This window comes from Eutrigla gurnardus (assembly GCF_963514095.1).
Source record: "Eutrigla gurnardus genome assembly, chromosome: 15".
In the NCBI taxonomy this organism is placed as follows: domain Eukaryota; kingdom Metazoa; phylum Chordata; class Actinopteri; order Perciformes; family Triglidae; genus Eutrigla; species Eutrigla gurnardus.
In genome coordinates, this window is record NC_139938.1 from 5,602,679 (window position 1) to 5,622,568 (window position 19,890).

General features: G+C 42.5%; 1 protein-coding gene across 10 annotated transcripts in view; it reads left to right on the forward strand.

Moving 5' to 3' along the window:
• LOC311026318 (RNA-binding protein Musashi homolog 2) overlaps positions 1–19,890 on the forward strand; it is a 227,110-nt gene that overhangs the window by 151,687 nt on the left and 55,533 nt on the right. For all 10 annotated transcript variants that reach the window (XM_084029807.1, XM_084029810.1, XM_084029814.1 and 7 more), the window contains exon 8: positions 13,623–13,705. In XM_084029807.1, the coding sequence (XP_083885933.1) occupies positions 13,623–13,705 (83 nt within the window). The remainder of the gene's footprint in view (positions 1–13,622; positions 13,706–19,890) is intronic.

Sequence of the window (19,890 nt, forward strand, 5' to 3'; positions counted from 1 at the left end):
TACTGAAGTGGAGATTCCTGCCTCGGAGTATGGAAGGGGAAAAAATCTCAGTTTCAGAAAGCAGCTTATAAAAAGTCCACACATGTTGCAGTACACTACAGGTGGGTGGGGTTAAATATTTAACTTATTTTTTTATTTTTTATTATTATTTTGTACTTCATGTCTAATGATATTGTATGTTGAATTCTGCAAATTAGGCATCATTTAATGCCAATTTGATGAATTTAGGAGAAATCTGAAGCAACTAAACCGTGTCATAAAACAAACTCCTTAATCTGTATTATAGTCTGAAAAAGATCCAAACATTTTAAAATTGACCAGTGCCTGCACAAGGCTGTTTTCACATAACAATGATGAAATCCGCCGAGTGCATGGATAGCATCGGTGGCTGCTTGAAGCTGAAGCAGGGAGGCCTGAGTGTGGGTGCTCCAGGTCTCCTAAACCTCATCTGAGGGCTTTGTGGTCCACGTCAGCAGGTCCAACATCTCCACAGCCTCCCAGAGCTTTATCACAACCTCTCTTCACCCGTCCTCAGGTGTTCCTGTCGGAAAAAGACCAACACAAATCACGGAGGTGAACGGCTGCAACAAAGACCCAAATCAGCAACGGTTATGGTCGTTTGTGGAGCGTTCTCATCTCCGCTAATCACGGCCCAAAGCCACTGATGAAAGGATAGTCTGAAGTTATGAAGACGCTGTGTTCAGTTTATCGTTTGATTATATCCCCAATTATAGTGCAAGTAAGCAATTAAACGAAGCCTGGATGTTGTGAAGAGATTCTGTCTGCAATTGAACTATGCTGCTGTACTTTGAGCACCCCATCGTTCTAATTGTGTGTGTGTGTGTGTGTGTGTGTGTGTGTGTGTGTGTGTGTGTGCACGTGTGCGTGTGTGCGTGCGAGACGCTTGATGAAAGAGGGGGGTTCATGAAGCAAGCGAAGCCTGCCTTGATTACAAGGGTCAATAGTATCAGAATGACATCATCGCGCCTCGCTTGATGAGTCCATGATGTCATGATCTGAGCTCCTGTGTGTGTGTGTGTGCCCATGCGGAGAACCGGAGAGGCTTTCTGCGAGAACAGTATACTCGTCTTCACCGCAAGACCATAAAAGCATCTGTAAAGTAAACACAAGTGGCAGTTCCGCCTCTAAGCATTTGGCTCACTCAATGAAAGCAATCTCTACTAAATGGTAATGGGCCTCTGCAAAGTGGCATCATCAGTGTTCTTCATTTCAGATGAACTGCTACTGTGTCACGCCTTTAAATATACCCCATGCTTAAATACTAATAACAATCTGGTCATACGAGCAACGAGAGGCCCAGTTTGCTTAAATCAATTTTACTTTGCAACCCCCCCCCCCCCACATGTAATGCAGCGCTTTAAAGCCTTGTTGTTTGCAGAGGATTATTTTGATTAAATGCTTTTAGTCCCTGAGTGAATTCCCCTGTAGAGGCTCTGGTGGGAGGTGTTGGCATCCACAACATCCTGCCAGGTTTTCCATTCAGACACCCCAAAAAATACCACAAAAAACTGTTCCTCATGTACAAACTTCTGAGCGATCCGCCTTTCCCCCGTTTCTCCTCTGCCTTCCCCTCGCTCCTTCTCCGAACGGCCTTTCTTCGGTCAGGAATGAGAAATGCTAATTAGGTTTAATGAAATGGATATCTATATCAATAGGTCAGAAAACACAAAAGGTGCATATCTGTTTCATTCATTCCGAGTCCCGTGTTGCCTCGCACCTCAAAAGAAATTCATCACGCTGGCTCAAAGCCTTTTTGGAAAGGCTCCTGCCCCCTCCTCCCACCTCCTCCCACCGCCTCCCCCCACATCGGTTGTTACTGTATGTGATAGAAATTGAGACATCTATTAAGCGCGGCCTATTCCTTGGCACAAAAGAGTCTGACATTCTTGAATGAAGAATCCCCTTGTGGTTCAAACCTTTGGATCTCATTACACCCATACTCCATTTGTGCTAAAGGAATTCTATCAGTGTGAGCAATTATGTCCAGGTTGGTTTTCCCGCAGTTTTGTAACTCATATTCGAACCACTTGTCTCGCCGGCTTGTTGTCTTACCCCTCAGCAGTGTTTGCCTAACCTCGCTTGTATTTGCCTCTGGCCTCCAGCTCTGCAGCTACTTGCACTGTGTGCGTTCAGTATATGAGATGTGCTGCTGTCTTTGTCGCAAATACAATATGTCTTCAGGCGAGTACAGTGGCATCGCGGAGAGATGGAGGGATAACGCCGGCTAAAGCACAGCGGCTCTGTCGCTCTCTGGGTGGTTATGTGTGTTTTCTTTTCATGGCCATTGTGTGTGTGTGTGTGTGTGTCTGTGTGGTTGTGGTTGTGTGTGTGTGTGTGTGTGTGTGTGTGTGTGTGTGTGTGTGTGTGTGTGTGTGTGTGTGTGTCTGTGTCTGTGTCTGTGTGTGTGGTTATGTGTGTGTGTGCATGCTACGGATATTAGCCAACAGAATTGGATTACCCCAAGAGAGACCGTCATTTTTCCATCACCTTCTCGTGGATAGAGGTCCCCTCATTGATTAGGTTAGGATCACATATTTTTGTTATTGTTGTTTTTACAACAGTGTCAAACTCACTTTCAGTAATGCCACGTCAGAAAACAAAAATAAAAATGTTTCATATCAGATCCAACGTAATGTTTGAACCCTGGATGAGAAATAATTTACAAAATGTCTGCAAATGAAAATGATGACGCCCACTCATACATATTAATAATGCTTTATGACAATAATGTAAACGCATTAGAAAGTATTTTTATTATCACTTAAAAGGTCAAATCATAACACTTCATAACTGCAAGTCACTCACTGATTTATTTTGCAAGTATCATAGTGTATTATGATTATCATAATTGTAATGCAATACAACTGTTAACAATATACTCACTGTACAATCACTGTTATGAGTAATTATATTGTGTTTATAAGTTAATGTTTGCTTTATGTAAAACATTTTTTTGTGTTGTGTTGTCAAATTAAATTATATATTTTTTTCATTTTATTTTAAGCATCCAATGACCACTAAGAGTAACTTATAATTACATTTGAATGTGTTATTATATATAACAAAAATAAACGAGGATCCTTAAAAATAAATGTCAGTGAGTGACCAGCAATTTGAATTATACGATACGTTATGTGTTATTCATAATGATTTATAACAATAATCACACATATGAGAGCCTCTAAATTATACAGCGCCAGAAGCAGATTAAAACTCATGTTCATAATGCTTTCTAGACATGGGCTTCATAGAAAGTGCTATAAGAATTAGATGAAAACTCCAAAGCCAGCTGAACTCTGTGCTGTTCGCTTGAATGTTACTGGATGATGATGTTGTGGGAGGGATCCACCGGGTGCAGCTCATCCAATCAGCAGTCACACACCGAGCACCAGGAGACGGTTTATAGTGAGGTGTTATGAATATGCACAGAGGAAGAAAGTTACAGAGAGAGATAGCAAATAGACTGAGCATATGTGGAACACACACACACATATATATATAAACCTGCATTACCAACATGTGTTCCTTGAGCCCAGCCTTGCACTCCTATTCTAAATATCATTATTAGACGATGCTGCTGCACTGAATTCATGAACACGTTTTCACGAGCATTAAAACAATACAGAGCTCTCGTCTGTGTCACAGTCACCAGGGCAAAGAGTCAGGTCATGTGTGCAAGGACAATGAGGAGCCATCCAAGTCCATTACATTCATGAATGTGCACTTTGCTGTCACTTGAAGTGGGATATGAAAGTGAACCTGCTGTGGTTCATCACGAAGCTCTCAGCCAGCGATGGTCCTTGTTTAATCGATTTTAAAACAACCGTGCCAATCACCGGATTCTATACTTGAACTGCATTCATTTAATTATGCTACGACGTATTACTTATTACTCCTCTATATTAACGGCTAAAGATACTAGTTACTTAGTTATAATTCAGTTAGTTGTCCCATTTTCATGTAATACATTGGTTTGGATGTAATGGCTAGGCAGGCCGGTGAGCTACACTAACGTCCTAGAATATGTGTTAGTGTGTCAGTGTTACGACCGTTGGCAGTATGCCTTCCATAGGTAGAATATTACACATATATATGTGTGTAATCCTGTGCTGATACTTTTATAATAATAATGATAATCTAATACTATTTATGGACAGTATAATTCATCTTTATTCAAAGAATAAAAGGACCTTTTTATCGAGGCCTCAGGTCAAGTCTTAAGCTGCGGCTGCTTTACAAATGGACCAAGGGCGTGTGTCGGGTTTGACCTGCAGGGTGATTTCCCTCCGTCTGATGACACAGATAGGCGCTTGTGTACACGTTCGTCTCTCTGGCATTCAACCTTTGGATGATACAGCTAAACGTCTCCAGCACATTTCCTCTGCTGTAATCAGTTACTTCACTTTGCAGTTTGCCTTGTGTTTTCTCTTCATTCCAAAGTCCTTCATATCTAAACCTCTACAAATTAAACTAAATTCTCTGTATTTATTAAAAGATCTTTGTTTTAATTCCTTGGATTTCTTTGAATTCGTCATCAAGTGCTCTTTTAAGCTCTTTGTGGCGTACTGCCTTTAGACTGCTGTCTGGGTGAGAGGGAGTAAAGGGGTAGTTAGTCACCTTCTCCATGGATAATTGCTTCCATTCAGTTGTTGCTAGAGCAGGCTTGTGATCATATAGAGGGAGAGGAATTCACACTTATGGCTATATTGTTTGGAACTAATGAGGGTCTTTCTTGAGTTCTGGAGTGTTTGAAAGTGTACTGCAGAGGTGGAGAGAGCTGGATTCGCTTTGAGAGTACACCCTCTGTTGTTGCTGTTGACACAGTATGCCTATTACCACCGGCCGGACTACAACATGGACATATATTGTATTGACAAGCCAGATTTGTGTTGAGGTTAAAGTTAGGGACGATGTTAGACATTACTGCTGAAGGTTCAAATAAATGTCTCTAATTAGAGCATAAATCAAATGAATCCCACCGTGACACAAGTCCGGGTTAAAGTCGTCATATGTAACACAAATGCTGTGTGTTGGTGTTTGTGTGTGTTTGTATAGAGACGGGGTGTCTCTTTTAAATAGGACAGTAGAAATTGATGGCCAACTCTGAAAGCTGACCTACATAGAGGCGCAGACAAACTAGTTCCCTCAGCATGTACGCTGAACCCCGTTGCTCTGCAGAAAATGCAGAGAGAGCAGACACATTGCATGTGAAACGTTGAATAAAAGCATACAGTAGAAGTGGAACATCCTGGTGTTACAGTCGGTGGGGAGATGCAAATACATACATGTTAAGAGTAGTAAGTGGCATTGTAACCCTTGGTATGGGGTGATTTTTACGGCGGTCACAGATGAAAGGCTTTTACACACCGGGGATGTGAATGAATATTTCGCATCCAAACTATTCATTCCAGCAGCAATGTGAATTTGCAACAGTTGCAACACTTTTTTTAATAAAAGGTTCAAATTTGCACAGAGCGTTCGCCCCCTAGAGCAGCATCCGGCAGGTGAGGTTGATTGATTGTATAGCCAAAACTACTGTGAGTTATTTATTTGCCTTTTCTTTTAATCCATTTTAGTTCCGTCTGTTAACAGCTACGCAAGTGTATGAATCTAGGGCTTTTATTGTGAAAAGTAAAAACAGAGTGGTTGTACAGTAAAAGTGTAAATATTGAATCCGTTCTGTTCCACACAACATGATTAGTCGATGCCTATATTTGTGAAACATTGATCGTGTTGCCTAAAAATGTCACTTTTTCACCGGGTAATGTTTGTGTTCCGTTTAAAAACGAAAAATATATTGATGTTCGAATATATTAAATGGATGAAGAAGAAAAAAAACGCCTTAAGAATTAGTCTAATCTGATTGGTCGTCGACTGATCATCCAGTCATGTTTGTTTTGGGTTATTTTGCTCGTGGTTTGTTGTGTGTGGGGTCGAGTGTAGCCATGGCGCTGTCCGTAGTGCTGAAACGAAGCGGAGGAGGACAGATATACAGTATCTTAGCATGCTTGCTTTTTTAGAGGTTTGAAATAGTCCTTTCTTAGCAATTCTCAGACAGAAGGGGAGAGAGAGACAGAGAGAGAGAGAGAGAGAGCTCCAAACAGCTGTTTCAATGTGCCTCACCCTGCTGATTTTGACAGTATCGTTAATACACTGAAAATATATTCAGCACGCTGACAGTTACATTCTTATTTGAGTGCTCTGATTTATTAATGTATTCTTTGATTTAGAAACACTAGCCTTATGTTATTATTTTTCAGCCTTTCTGAGATGTTGCCGGACCAAAGGTCCCGCTCATGTGGATAGTGCAACTCAGGCTATATGCACATTCATTTATGCATACTAAAGAGATTGATTTAATATATGTGTTCATTTTCATTTTTATGAATTATATTTATACCTAAAATGAGCTGCATATCATGAATTATCAGGAGAAAAAGATTGAAATTGTCGCCTGTTCGGGGTCGCCGCTAGCAATTCCATTTTCTTTTATTTTTTTTACTTTTTTCAGTTGGAGGACTTTTTTTGTTTTTGTCTTGAGTTCGCAGAAATCAATATGAGTTCAGAAATGTAATCGATTCTGCAAAATTTCTGTAAACATGTCCAAATGTCCAAAGTGGCTGTGATCACTGATAAGTGAACTCACTGGGGCACCGTAAACCGATGAAGGCCAAGCGTGAAGAAAACAACACGCCGAAATCGAATCACATCAATTTACGATCACACCCTTTCTGTCCAATTATTCTTTGGCCCGATGCTTCATTTCATTCTGTTATTAAAAGCTCCTTTGTGACATTTCTCACTAATCAGTAATGAGATGTCCTTTAAAATGTTGTCCCAGGTAATAAGTTCCAGCTTTTAAAAGCCTCGGAGCCGCTGCTAAGCAAACCAAAATGCAGTTTGGGGTAATTGTCTCCATATTTTAAGCCGGGTCTACCACCTGATGCTTGCACGTACAGCCACCTACACATAATCATCATGTTTTGGTCAAATTGGCGGTTGATATACTGCACAGTGTGCAGGCCAGGTCCAAAGGCAGATTAGCGTTGGTGAATTCCCAAGGGGGCTATTGGATTTGTACACCTACATAAAGTGTTTTATTGTACCAAATGAAATGCATGCTGCTCGACATACTAAACCTGTCCACATCCCCGTTAGAAAGTGTTCGAACAGCATCTGTCGAGCACTCTGGCTGTAACACTACATCACAGTGTTGACACACAGCTAGCCAAGGCTGATGGCTGGTTTGATTAATATCAGGGCTAACGGGGCTCCAGCAGATGAGTGAGACGCTTATTACACACTAAATAAAGTGCTCAAGGCGCTGTTCATTAACATTATTCAATACGGCCTTAATCCATGCTTTGTTTTGTTATTTACCTCGAGGATTATATCAAACATGCAAATGCTCGTGTCGTTTCAGGTCTCTTCTTTAAATACATCTTCTCAGGGATCCATATAGTTTTTATGTATTTGGAGGATTCACGTTGCTGTCATACTGTGGTATTTGAAGGTTTCACCGGTTGTAATTTAGTGTAATGTATCTGTTTACCAGGTGTGATGCCTTTGTCACTCTTATGCTAATGGTGGGCCACTTCAATCAACGTCACATGACCTAATCCACACACACAGCAAATATATATTGTTGTGATGTTATTGAGTCTAGATTGATATTTGAGAGCAAGGAAAGAAACAAAGGTGCTTTGACATTGCAAACGGTCATTTACAAGATAGTAAATGTTTCCCCAACAACATATTGCCATCTGTCCACGGCTTACCTGCTCACCTTCACTTTATAAGTAGTGATGTGCCATATAAGCTCTATTTACAAAATCCAGAACCTGGAAAGCCGGGCACATCCCTGAACACAGAACCTTACACGGAGGAGAAACGCATCAAGAAGCCAAAAAAGGGAATATATTTATGTTGTGATCTCGCAGCTAAAGCAACAAACATCCCGAGTCTTATCTTCCCAACGTTATCTTGTCTGAAACAGTGCTCATGGCTCACTGTACAGTACAATTCAGTGATTAATTTTACATCGTCCATCTTCACTTTCCCCCTCGCACTCGCCTGCGTCACAGCAGTCACATTTGTTTGTTCGTCTCTCTCTGTCTCTCTATCGCTCTCTGTGCGTTTGCCTCTATATTAACCAAGGGTTTGTCTATTCAATGTCAAACCTTATGTGATCAAAGGGAAGATACTTTGTGTGTGTACTTCTGCTGCTATTTGATATAAATATCAGCATACGAATTCTATATTAGCAAGTACACATGTGGAATATAGAAAGTAATACTTAGACCCAGCTCATTGTATATAAACCAGCGTAATCATCTTTTTGATTGTGAATGCAATAAGGACGACATTACCACTTCTCTCAGGTATACAGACTTTTTTATTTATTTACTTCAGAGTGTTATTACTAGAGCTGGGGAATCATATTCTGATAAAATCATGCGTTTACATACAAATACTGCATCGTGATACACAATTGTGTTGTCCAAATACGCGCTGGTTGTTATCATTGATAATAAGAAGCACCTAATAACTCAAATGTTTCTGAAAATGTGATTATTTTTGCAGAAAATACCTTCCTTTGTCTCGTTAATTCACACCGAAGTATACAAATGTGGTTATTTAATATGGACTATGTATTTATCATGAATTACATGCCATATCGTGATATATATCATTATCGAGATATGAAATTACCTATATCCTGATGGAAGATTTTGGCTCTAATTAATACAAAATGTTTCATATATTAATTTGAATCAAGTTTAGATAGATTTCCAAACCTAAAAACAAAGCATGACATCATCACCGCATCGTATTGTTTCCAGGAATTTTGTTTCAAAAAATACATTTCTCATGCGCCGGAATAATTGTCCGTGGTTTCAAGCACAAGTATTTGCACGATTCTCTTTCCTCCGCTGTATGCATCCTGTGCTATTAGAGGGTTCATGCCGTTAACTGTATTAAACAGGGGATTAGTGCCCGGGGCTCTGGGTCTCTAGTAATAGCAGACGGAAATACTGATCAAAGGCCTCTAACTGTGCCGTGGGTGTTCGGACTGCCTCTGTCTGCTTCTCTGCATTACAAGAAGATGGGGCTCTGAGGCTGAGGCACACAGGCAGACAGGCAACGCAGGGGCTCTGTAGACTTACTCCTGATTGGACAGATGAATGTTGGACCATGCATAATTAAGGCAGGATCACCACTTCAGTAGGGGGAAATATACGGGGAACAGTTGTTGCTGCAGGTGGGTTGCACCAATGACCCAGCAACCACATGTACAGCGTGTGTCTGTGTATGTGTGTGTGTGTGTGTGTGTGTGTATGTATGTGTGTGTGTGTGTGTGTGTGTGTGTGTGTGTGTGTGTGTGTGTGTGTGTGTGTGTGTGTGTGTGTGTGTGTGTGTGAATGAGTGTGTGCTCTGTGTTTGTGCATGGGGCTCCGTCCCCTGCCTGCTGGGTCCCAGAGGACACGTCTGACACTTCCTCCAGGTTGCCCCACTTCCTTACTCCACGTTGACAGGTATTCAGGCTCCTCTCATTAGATGCAGGCTTAATCAGGAGCAACATACAACACTGTTGTCAGTGCTTTACATATACATATGGGTTACTCGAGAGGCTGTGTCAACTCAAACAATGCTTTAGAGTATTTAATATTGTATATCCTAGATGTGATGCATTTTGCATCGTAGCTTGCATTCATTTCCTGTGTTGTCGGGCGTGGGGGTTGGCTTTAATATGCATGTGTGCGTGCATGTAAGCTTAATATGTAACATGTATGTATAGTATGGGAGGTCTCTGCACACACCCCTTAAATAAGACACTTCCTTCTTTGAAATTCAGTTCATGCGTAACGTTAGCGTAGAAAGGTGGAGGTAATAAGCTGCAGGTCGTTCCTCCTATAGCGCTGATAATACCCGTGTGCTTTACATTCACTCTCATGTACTTATTGCAGTAGATTTAGCTGCAGCCATTTGGGAGTTGGAGATGCCTGCTACCTGCAGCGGTTGTAAATGTAGATCCCTCAACGCTGCCTCATCTGCATGCTCTCACAGGCTTACCATGTCTTTACAACAGTGACTAAAACCACCGCTCATAATAAGCATATTCCTCCTACAACGACAATGATGTAACCCAACGAAAGTGTTTTTTTTAACATGTATTTTTTTGTACACACTTTACATTGAGGATTAACGCCTCGGAGGATCCTGTTTAAAACTTAATTTAAAGCTACAACACCACTTTTCAAGTCAAAGTCAACTTTTACTGCATCAATTTCCCATCTCATGCTTCTGGCAGGATCAGGAGGGGCCGGGGTGGGCACACCTGGGATGAGTGTGAAATAAAGGCCGAGCATGATGAAGGTGGTAAAAGGCCGTGAAAGTAGGCTCTCTGCCGCTTCCGTGGAGCGATGAGATGAGGCCGAGCCCAATTCTGGCTAATAAGTGTGAGCAAGTGGAGCCAAGAGGCCTCCGTCAGTAAGCCACACAACACCTATTATCAGCCCGCCTAGCAAAAAAAAATCCATGTGTTTCCATTTACAGGCTATTGTTCAAGCTGCGTGTGGGAAGTCTTCCTTGGGTGTGAGCGCATTGACACCTCTCTCCTCGTGTCTGTCGGCGCTGACAGTCTTTAATAGCCTCGTTGAGGTCGGCCTCCTGCCATGTGTGGATGGTTTGAAGAGAAGGGCTGAGATACATGAGGACAATCTGGCTCCGCTGACACCCTGCAGGAGGACGGGAGGGAGAGGAATGTTTCTGTTAGTGCTGTTTTGTGGCCTGTAATTGTCTGTAAGGTCTGTAAAATAGGATAGCGGAGCAGAGGGCCGCGCTGTAATGGCGGGGCCACGAGTTCACACCGTCCACAGGGGGACTGAGCAAGATGCCGTCTGCTGAGCCAATGAGAGGGAAATTAGGGATGCTGTGTGTTGTTGTTGTTGTTGTTTTGTGTGTTACAGGACACATTCTAGCAGTAGTCTACACTATAGCAAAATGTCTTTTGGTCCATTTAAACAGATCCAGTCATGGGTGGAAGGGCCCTGCTGGTGGTAGCCGTGGTGGTGTGGCTTGGCCCTGACCCCACAGGATATAATGGTGCAGTGGAAAATGTCCTGTCAGTTGATGGAGGAGCTGCCTGTAGCAGCAGGAAGGAGTGTGGCGACAGGGGCCATGTGTGTTAACCTCTTTCCTTGTCACTTTTTCTGTCCTTCCCCCCACCACCCCCACCTCTCCTCTCCTTCCATCTCCACCTTTTCCTCTTTCCCTTTCCGCCCTCGTTCCCCCCAGACTCCACTCCCTCTACCTACACTCCTCCGTGACAAATTACTCCTGGCGGTTGATTTGTTGGTTGTCAAAAGTGCTCCTTGCGCTGGCATGAAGGTGGGGTGAGCAGGAGAAGAGGGTGCAGCCCCCCACACCGCCCACCTCACACACACACACGCGTGTGTGTGTCGCCACAGCTCAGCGTTGAGCTGTCTCAGTGGAAATTGATATTCTGTCTCATAAGATCTCATTAGATTCGATGTTGTCCATGTTTAATCAGCTCACACATTAAGTTTCCAACCCTTCGCTTGACAAGGCTGCTTTGATATGTTCTACCTTGTGTCAGTAGCAGCGCTGGGGCTTGAGGAGAAGCCTTTGTTGTTTATGTGGGAGGAGCTAGAGGAGGAGCGGGAGAGAAAGATGCCAGTGAGAGGTAAAGACTTCATGACCAAACTATGGATGATAGGCTGAGTAGGAAGCAGCAGCTCCAAACAAAGAAATCTGGATTTTTCTGGACGACCTGATCATTTTATAGAATAAGCCTCTCATCGTGTTAGACTTTATAAATATTTACCAACAACCTGCGTACAGTCGATTTAATATTTAATATTGGGACATCGATATCATATGGTCAGTGTGGTAAACCGTTTCTACTTAAATAACCACATGGGTATTGACCAGTAATTGATATACATAACAAATAGGGGATTTGATGTCATTGATTCAAAAATCCTGGAAATCCAATCAGTCCAACATTGCCAGCAGTGGCCTAATAGAGCCAGAAATCTTACAGGTTTAACTACATGAGTATCAACTAGAACTGCACCGATCAATACATGGATTTAGTAACTCGACAGAAAATTAATAAGAAACGGTGAAAGATGAGTTTAATTTCTTTAAGCACTCCGAGGGTTGACACCCCAAAGATCCTCTCATGCCTCGTGTTTCCTGCTTTTCTCTGTTTGACATCATTGTAAACTGAGTTTATTTGGGTTTTAGCGTGTTTGTTGTTCAAACAAGACATTGGACGGCGTCTCCTTGACCGGCACGTTTCACTACATTCTGACATTTCATAACCATTGTAAACACAGCATTATTTAAACAATTGATGGATTTGAAATGAGAAAATAATGGGCAGGTTAATCGATGAGACGATGATCGATAGGTGTACAAACAGAACAGCAAAACCTGCTAACAAATAAACCACAGTACACAGTGTGGAACGTGTGCACATGTCTTCGACCTTGAGATTTGTCCTTTGAGTTGAACGGTGGCTCTGAGCTGATGTAGGAACACAAATGTCTCTCAACATGAATGAAAAGGCAAATATCCTCCGTTGTTGGGCTCAATCAACAAGTCACATTTGAATGTTGTCTCCTTTTAGTGTATCAGCACCGTTTTTCACATTCAGGAGGTGACTGGGTTTTTTTTCCCCCCTGTGTGATCTGACGTTCCACGACAATAAATTGACGGCGCTGTCTGTGGAGTGTGTGTTAGTCAGACGGGATGTTGTCGCGGTGACGGCGGTTTAAGCTCAATCCGAGGTGATTTTATTTCATCTGGGTTTTTTTTTTTTTGTTGCCATTTTGAAAAGAAACCCATCTCCTTTCAGTCCCACTTGCTGCTTCATTCACTAACTGTTCCTCTTTTGTGCCGTTTCCTCTTTTTTTGCAAAAGTAATAGAATATCAGTTTCCCTTTCAACCGCAGCCATAGAGAAGCCAGATTGCTTTGTGCATCACCATCAAAACACAGAGGAGAGCATTGCAATCCACTTGTGCTCCAAAGTCTGAAGCCATCGTGTCTCTCTGTCTCTGTGTTAAAAGAGGGGTTAAGCTTTTATCCTATAAATATGGCATGAAAATCCCACTGTCAACGACGCATTCATTCGAAGGCCCGCATTAACATAAAAACGAGGGCTTGTTATACAGTGAGATTTCAATAAAAAGAACACAAAATGCATTTAATGAAATTCAGATGCTGGGGCCCTAGCTCCCTGAATCTCATTAAATGAGCTTTGTGCTGTTTTTCCATCTTCTCTTTGTAGAAGAGGTCCTCGAGTGCCCTTAATAATGTGGCAGATTTCATCATATTCCTGATTTAAAGAGGACAATGTCTGTCTTGTTCACTTGTTCCTCTCCATGCAGAGCCCAGTCTCCACAGATGTACTGGCGTGGTTTCTGGATGTGGCTCGTGATGATATTGCCCTTCTCCTCATCGCGTTTCCTTTCTCGTTCCTGATGTTATTTTAAGGCTCTCCATTAACCCATTGTCTCCCTCTTTGTCTCCCCCCCCCCCCCCCTCCCTTCTCTGTTTCTCCCCGCACAGGATTTGGCTTCATAACTTTTGAGAGTGAAGACATCGTAGAGAAAGTCTGTGAAATTCATTTTCATGAAATCAATAACAAAATGGTAAGTCCACTCATTTTTTTTTTTCAATTCCAGGTGGGTGTTGAAGGATTAATATTTGATTTCTTCTTTCCCCTAGTATTAATAGCGCAGGAGGTGTGTGTGTGTGTGTGTGTGTGTGTGTGTGTGTGTGTGTGTGTGTGTGTGTGTTCGTTCATGTTCATATGCACAGGCTAACACACAATCGTAACGCACACTCTGTGGGTTTCAGGGATGGGAAAGCAATGGTGTGTACTGCCCACAAAGCGTGAAATTGTGTGGCTGAGTTCTGCCTGTCAGGCTGAGGGACGGGAGAGTGGAGCCTGTCCCTCTCTTTCTGAATCCCCTACCACACACACACACACACACACACACACACACACACACACACACACTTGGAGGTGTCCAGGGATGCAACAGGGAAAGCTACTGGCAGAGGCAGAGTTCATTAGTCAGGGATTAACACCTTCCACAGAGTCCCAGTGACGCTTGTTTTATTTACACCGTAATGTGGTCTTCTCTGAGCACCTTACGGAGTTCGGTAGCCGTTTTCTCAGCCCGTGTGTCTCTTATGATAATTGACAGGAACCGACTTCAGTGTAGCGAGTGTGACATTAGGTCCTCCTTCACCCACTTCCACCTTGCGGGCCTCTTGAGAGAACCTGCATCATTTGAGCGGTTCTGTGGATGGTGATTGACTGGAGGGAATACTTGTCTTCCCGCCGTTCAGTCGGGGCCCCACTCTCTCAGATCCGTGTGTGTGTGTGTGTGTGTGTGTGTGTGTGTGTGTGTGTGTGTGTGTGTGTGTGTGTGTGTGTGTGTGTGTGTGTGTGTGTGTGTGTGTGTGTGTGTGTGTGTGTGTGTGTGTGTGTGTGTGTGTGTCCTCCTCCTCCTGAAACTGACTGACTGGCTCTCTGACTGACAGGACCAGCGTAGTAGAACCGTGTTCACCAGGGATCAGCCCAGGTCAGATATGACCCCTGTATACATCCCTCTGTGTCTCGGCGCTGCATCACAGTCGATGCTCCAGGACTGCGACCGCACAGAGCCGAGAGTGTGACAGAAATAACTGTATGCGTGTGGAAGATATTCTGTCACAATCAAATGTCTCGGATCCTTTTGACACGAAGGCGTGGCACAAATATCACGCATCAACACGAGGCATGGATGCACACGCCGAAGCGTCTGTTTCTGCACACAAAGCCAAACAACCGCTGCCAAAGATCTCAAATCTTCAGTTTAAAAAAAGGATCTATTACCTCTTTTGGAATTTGTTACAAGAATAGCTTTAATATGTTATTTGTTACCACTGATATCTTAACAGTTCTACATTAAAGTTGTTATTTTCTGCGTCGTCCTCCAACTTTCACCGTGCAGAAAAATGAGGCTCATTTAAGTCCAACCCACAACCCATTTGTATAAAGTTCTAATGAGATAGATCTAATTAGACTGGATTGTAAACACTAGGCCTAATTAGGAATGCAAATTTGCTTAACAAATAGTTGGCGAAGTTAATGTTCAATAATGTAGTAATCATTATTAATTCATAAAATGCTTTGTTTTGGAGTTTTTTCTTCTTCTTTAAACAGCTTACATTGGCTATTTTCCACAGCACAGCATTAATTAAATTAGGTGTTTGAATCGGGAAGAAGAAAAATAACCCGAACAGACAGAAAAATCTGCAATCGCTCAACATTGTTTGGTTGATCATCAATAAATGGCAAAAAAAACACAAAAGATAAATCACGGCATTATGTGCCACTCACAGGTCTTGTTATTAGATTACTATGCTGGACAGGTCTAGCTCTTAAAACAAAATAAGTTTATTCATTATTGTTGTATTGGCGAAAGATATAGAATATGCTGTAGCCCACAGTAAATACCTGTTATTAAGCATTAGAAACATAAATGTCCCAAATCTGCTCAGGTGGAACCTTCCTATGTCCCAAATGATATTCCAGTGACACAAACTTTAATCACCCGGGGAGTCATTGTCACTTCCATTCCACCACAAATACACCAGAAACACTGGAGATGTAGGTAGAGAGTGTTTGAGCATTATTGGAGCATGTATAAAATAGAGTTCATAAGCATGCAGGGAAATATTAAGCATGTCTGCTTCTCCTGTGGATTCATGCTCCCAAACCTGCAAAATCACCAGCAGCTCATGTCTCCCCTGCTGTTTGCATAGAGCCACATTCATTCTTGTTAAAGGACTATTTTTACATTTGTCAGGAGTTTCTCCATAAAACGTTATTTAAGAGGAAATAACACCACTTACTCTCCGTATAGGTTGCATCATTGCCATTCATTACAGCTGCAGTCATCATTATAAGCAGATATGTTATAGAAAGATATGTGCATCTGCAGTTCTTTCCATTTTTTTCATGCTCTTCTCTCATCTCACCAGCGATATCAAAGCTGTGTCTGATGCATCATCTAACAGACGCTGTATACATCTGGCACGGTCATGGCGGTGACTGTTATTGTGATCAATATTTAGTTAATGCTTGCTACTTAAGTGACCCCCTTTTTGATGGACGCTTGGAACCGTCGCCGTGGCAGGAAATACACCCAACAGTAACAGTATTCCCACTGTAGCCTGTGTGTAGTGTGTAAAAGAGAAACCACGCCACCCATCTGGGAGTCCCTGAGCAGAGAAGAGGGTGATTATTGAGGAGGTGTAAGGACAAGCAGAAGGGCCACTTTTCTGCAGCTTTTGTCCCCTTTGTAAGAGGGCCCTGTTGGCAACACCTACTGTACATTACATTCCCGAGCAATGCAGGAAATATGTGTGTGCCTCTTCGACAAAACATCTCAGAATGTCGGCGCAGAGGGAAGAATGTGGAGTGTGTTAAAAGCATTTTTCAAAGACACTTCAGGTTTTTACCTCAGAGGAGAGTACTGGTGATCCGGTGTCTGAAGCTCCGGCACGCAAAAATAAAAAATGTCTCCTGTCTTTATCCTTATGAAGTACCATACAGAAATAGACCTCATCCATCCTCGGCCCGCGAGTGTTATCTAAGATGGCTCTTGAATAATTGATGCAGACAGAAATTCCACCCCACTCGGGAGGGTTTGCGGGTGCACGGGGCACCCCACCTTTCTCCTTGCTCCGTCTCCCGGGGGGGCGCGGCGGTGTCGGGGGGTCAGCGCCCAGTCAGACGTGAGTGACTGGACCCCGGTCAATCACCCTGTGTTCGTATGCCACCGAGGCCTCCCTCTCAGGAGCACTCCCTCTCTGTCTCCGTGAGTTCGGCCTCATATATAATTAAAAACAGGGTGCTGCTCAGCAAGAAACTCTTAACCTGCCCCCCCACCCACCAGCTGCACTGACTTCCTCTCACCCCTGTAGACTGTCAAGTCCATTTTTATTTATATAGTCCAATATGACAAAGCACAAATTTGCCTCGTGGGGCTTTAAGTCAGCCCACGACTGCCCTGCTTTACCAAATGCAGGATGTGATAAAAAGTATGGATTATGCTTCCCTTCACACGATTGTCGAAGGGTTTTTTAGCTACAGCAGTTCCTGCTCTGCCCTTGTATTAATACCAGTAAATATTTTTTAGAGTAAAAATCAATAGGCGTGTGGTTTATCACTCCCACTGGTTTCCACACATATGAATGTCTATATCATAGTGCAGTGACACAGCACCTTAATACAGGACTCCATTTCCTCAGACAGGAGTCCCTCTATCACTCCCCACCCTGTCGTTATGCATGTGCAGCTAATTCATAATAATACCTATCAAGTATTGGCTCTGATGAGCGAGCGGTGTGCCATTAAAATGGACTCACATTGGTTTTAGTCAAGTGCTTCAAGGTAATGTTCTTTAATGTGTCATTTTTAATATTCAACAGTAGCGAATGATCACAACAGGAGGGAGGAATTTTCTGTTAGTCGTCAATTTCTCACCGTCTCCCCGACGTGACCAACCAATTACCGCGCTGAGCGGCGGAATAAGCTCAGACTCTGCCTGGTCGCCGAGGAAAATCCTAATGCAGGAAGACGTCCATTCATCAGCCTTTCATATAGAGATACGGATCAACTCGGCACATTGTATTGATATGAGCAGAATCGTGAGAGAAAAATCGCATCACGCAGCCCATACGTTGTTATGGAGGCAGCATTTTTCTAATAACGGCAACATAGAGTGCTTTTTGTTTCATGGAGGAAGCAGGATATCTTTACTCCATAATACAGAACATCTATATGTTAAAAAAAAAAGAGTGTTCAGGTTGACAAACAAGATACACGAATGAAAAGATCGTAGAAATCATCTTTAAAGATAATTTAATGGGTCAAACTTAATGCTGTAAAAGAGCCATTTGATGTTTATGGTTCCTTCACTCGCAGCATGTTTCACCTGATACCGTCCAGTTTCTAAGATTGCATTTTACAGGAGCGGTGCACTTACACACTCGCATCATTTGATCAATTTGTGGACGTTATACATTTAGCTGGGATAAAGGTTGATGATATCAGTGGTTTAAAGCCTGTAAGCTACGTTTATAAGCAGCGGGTTGTGTGCGATCAGCTGTGTGTGTGTGTGTGTGTGTGTGTGTGTGTGTGTGTGTGTGTGTGTGTGTGTGTGTGTGTGTGTGTGTGTGTGTGTGTGTGTGTGTGTGTGTGTGTGTGTGTGTGTGAGAGAGAGAGACTTGGTGATGGCAAGAATAAACCAGCATCACTATTTTAAAGGAGATTCCTGCAGAGAGAAACTGACGTCTCTGGGTGTTGAAAAAAGTGTTTGAAAATATTTTTTTAGAGTTAAATCTTAAATCAAGTGTTTGAACATGAAGTGCCTAATAAGGACGTAGGACCACCCTTCGGAGGAGCTTCAGTCCCTCATGGAGTGCTGTCTCACAGGTTCTGGACTGTAAGTAATTGGATGTTTACCCTTCACTGAAGAAGGAACGCTTTGAGGGATGAAGGAGGTGGAACTCCACTTCCCACTCTGCGTTCCAGGACATCCCATAAAAGACACGATATGATCAGACCTGCAGATTGAGGAGGTGATGGAAGCCATTTGGCATCGGCCAAGATGATCGTGGCATTACTTTTGAATGTGTCTCTCGGTGTGTCTGAAGACATCTTGTAATATAGAAACATGTCGAGGGAAGCGTTTTGGCACCGCGGGGAGCACCTGCTCCTTAAAATGACCTCATACTCTGTAGCTTTTACATACCCATGCAGAGATATCATCAGGCATAATGACTGCTGGGAAATTGCAGCCCATTGAAGGCATCGTTTTTGCTTTATCCAAAATTTCTTACCATTATATTAACATCGCGCTTCTTTTATTGAAGATAGACAGTAAGTGTTTCAGAATGAAAGCATACATATTTTTTTATTCTTTGACCTGTTCACAGAGGTCTTAAAGTGACACTCCACCTAAAATCTATATTTAAGGAACACAAATGGACCCCTAGAGGCTCCAATCTGTCAGGAGAAACATGTCAGTCCTAACTTTAGGACTCCCACGTTTTTGATCAAAGTATAAAAATAAGGTCTGAAAGAATTTAGAGGTAATCCAGAGGATTCCCAAATCACTAAGATCTGCTCACAACCAGCTAGCTGCATATTTAGATGGTCAAATAACGATAAAATAACAAGTTATTCATATATCCAAAGAAACTCCCATGGTACATTAGGGTAACTCCAATTTAATTAAATAAATGGAGCTAGCTTTGTGGCCTTTAATGGATTTCATGTAAAATTGCTGCCATATGTAGAAAAGTATGAATATCATATCTTTTTTTTCATGTTTGAAATCCATGACCGTTAATAAAACATCAAAATGTTATAAGTATCTACCAGCCAATTACTGTCGACATAATGAGGGAGTTCATCCGAGAAACATGATGTCATCCATAGCAACGGGGTCGACCCCGACCCTGCTCTTATCGTCTGAGTTCCTTAGAAAGAGAAGAGTTGCAGTCAGGAACTCTTGGTACCATCAGAAGAAGTCCAGTGATACGATTAGATCCTTTTGTGAAAATGTCTTGGAATCGCAGTGGATTCCTTCTGTGACACGTTTGCAAAAGAGGAAAATATCAAATCATGTTTAGAAACTTCTTCCGACTCCTGCAGCGATTCCATTTTCATCAGTAGTTTCTCATAATTCAACTCCAAAAACATGTTCACAAAAATAGGACTAATTGCGCCACAAATGAACAGATGAGCCTGTAAGGCATGCATGTTTGTCTC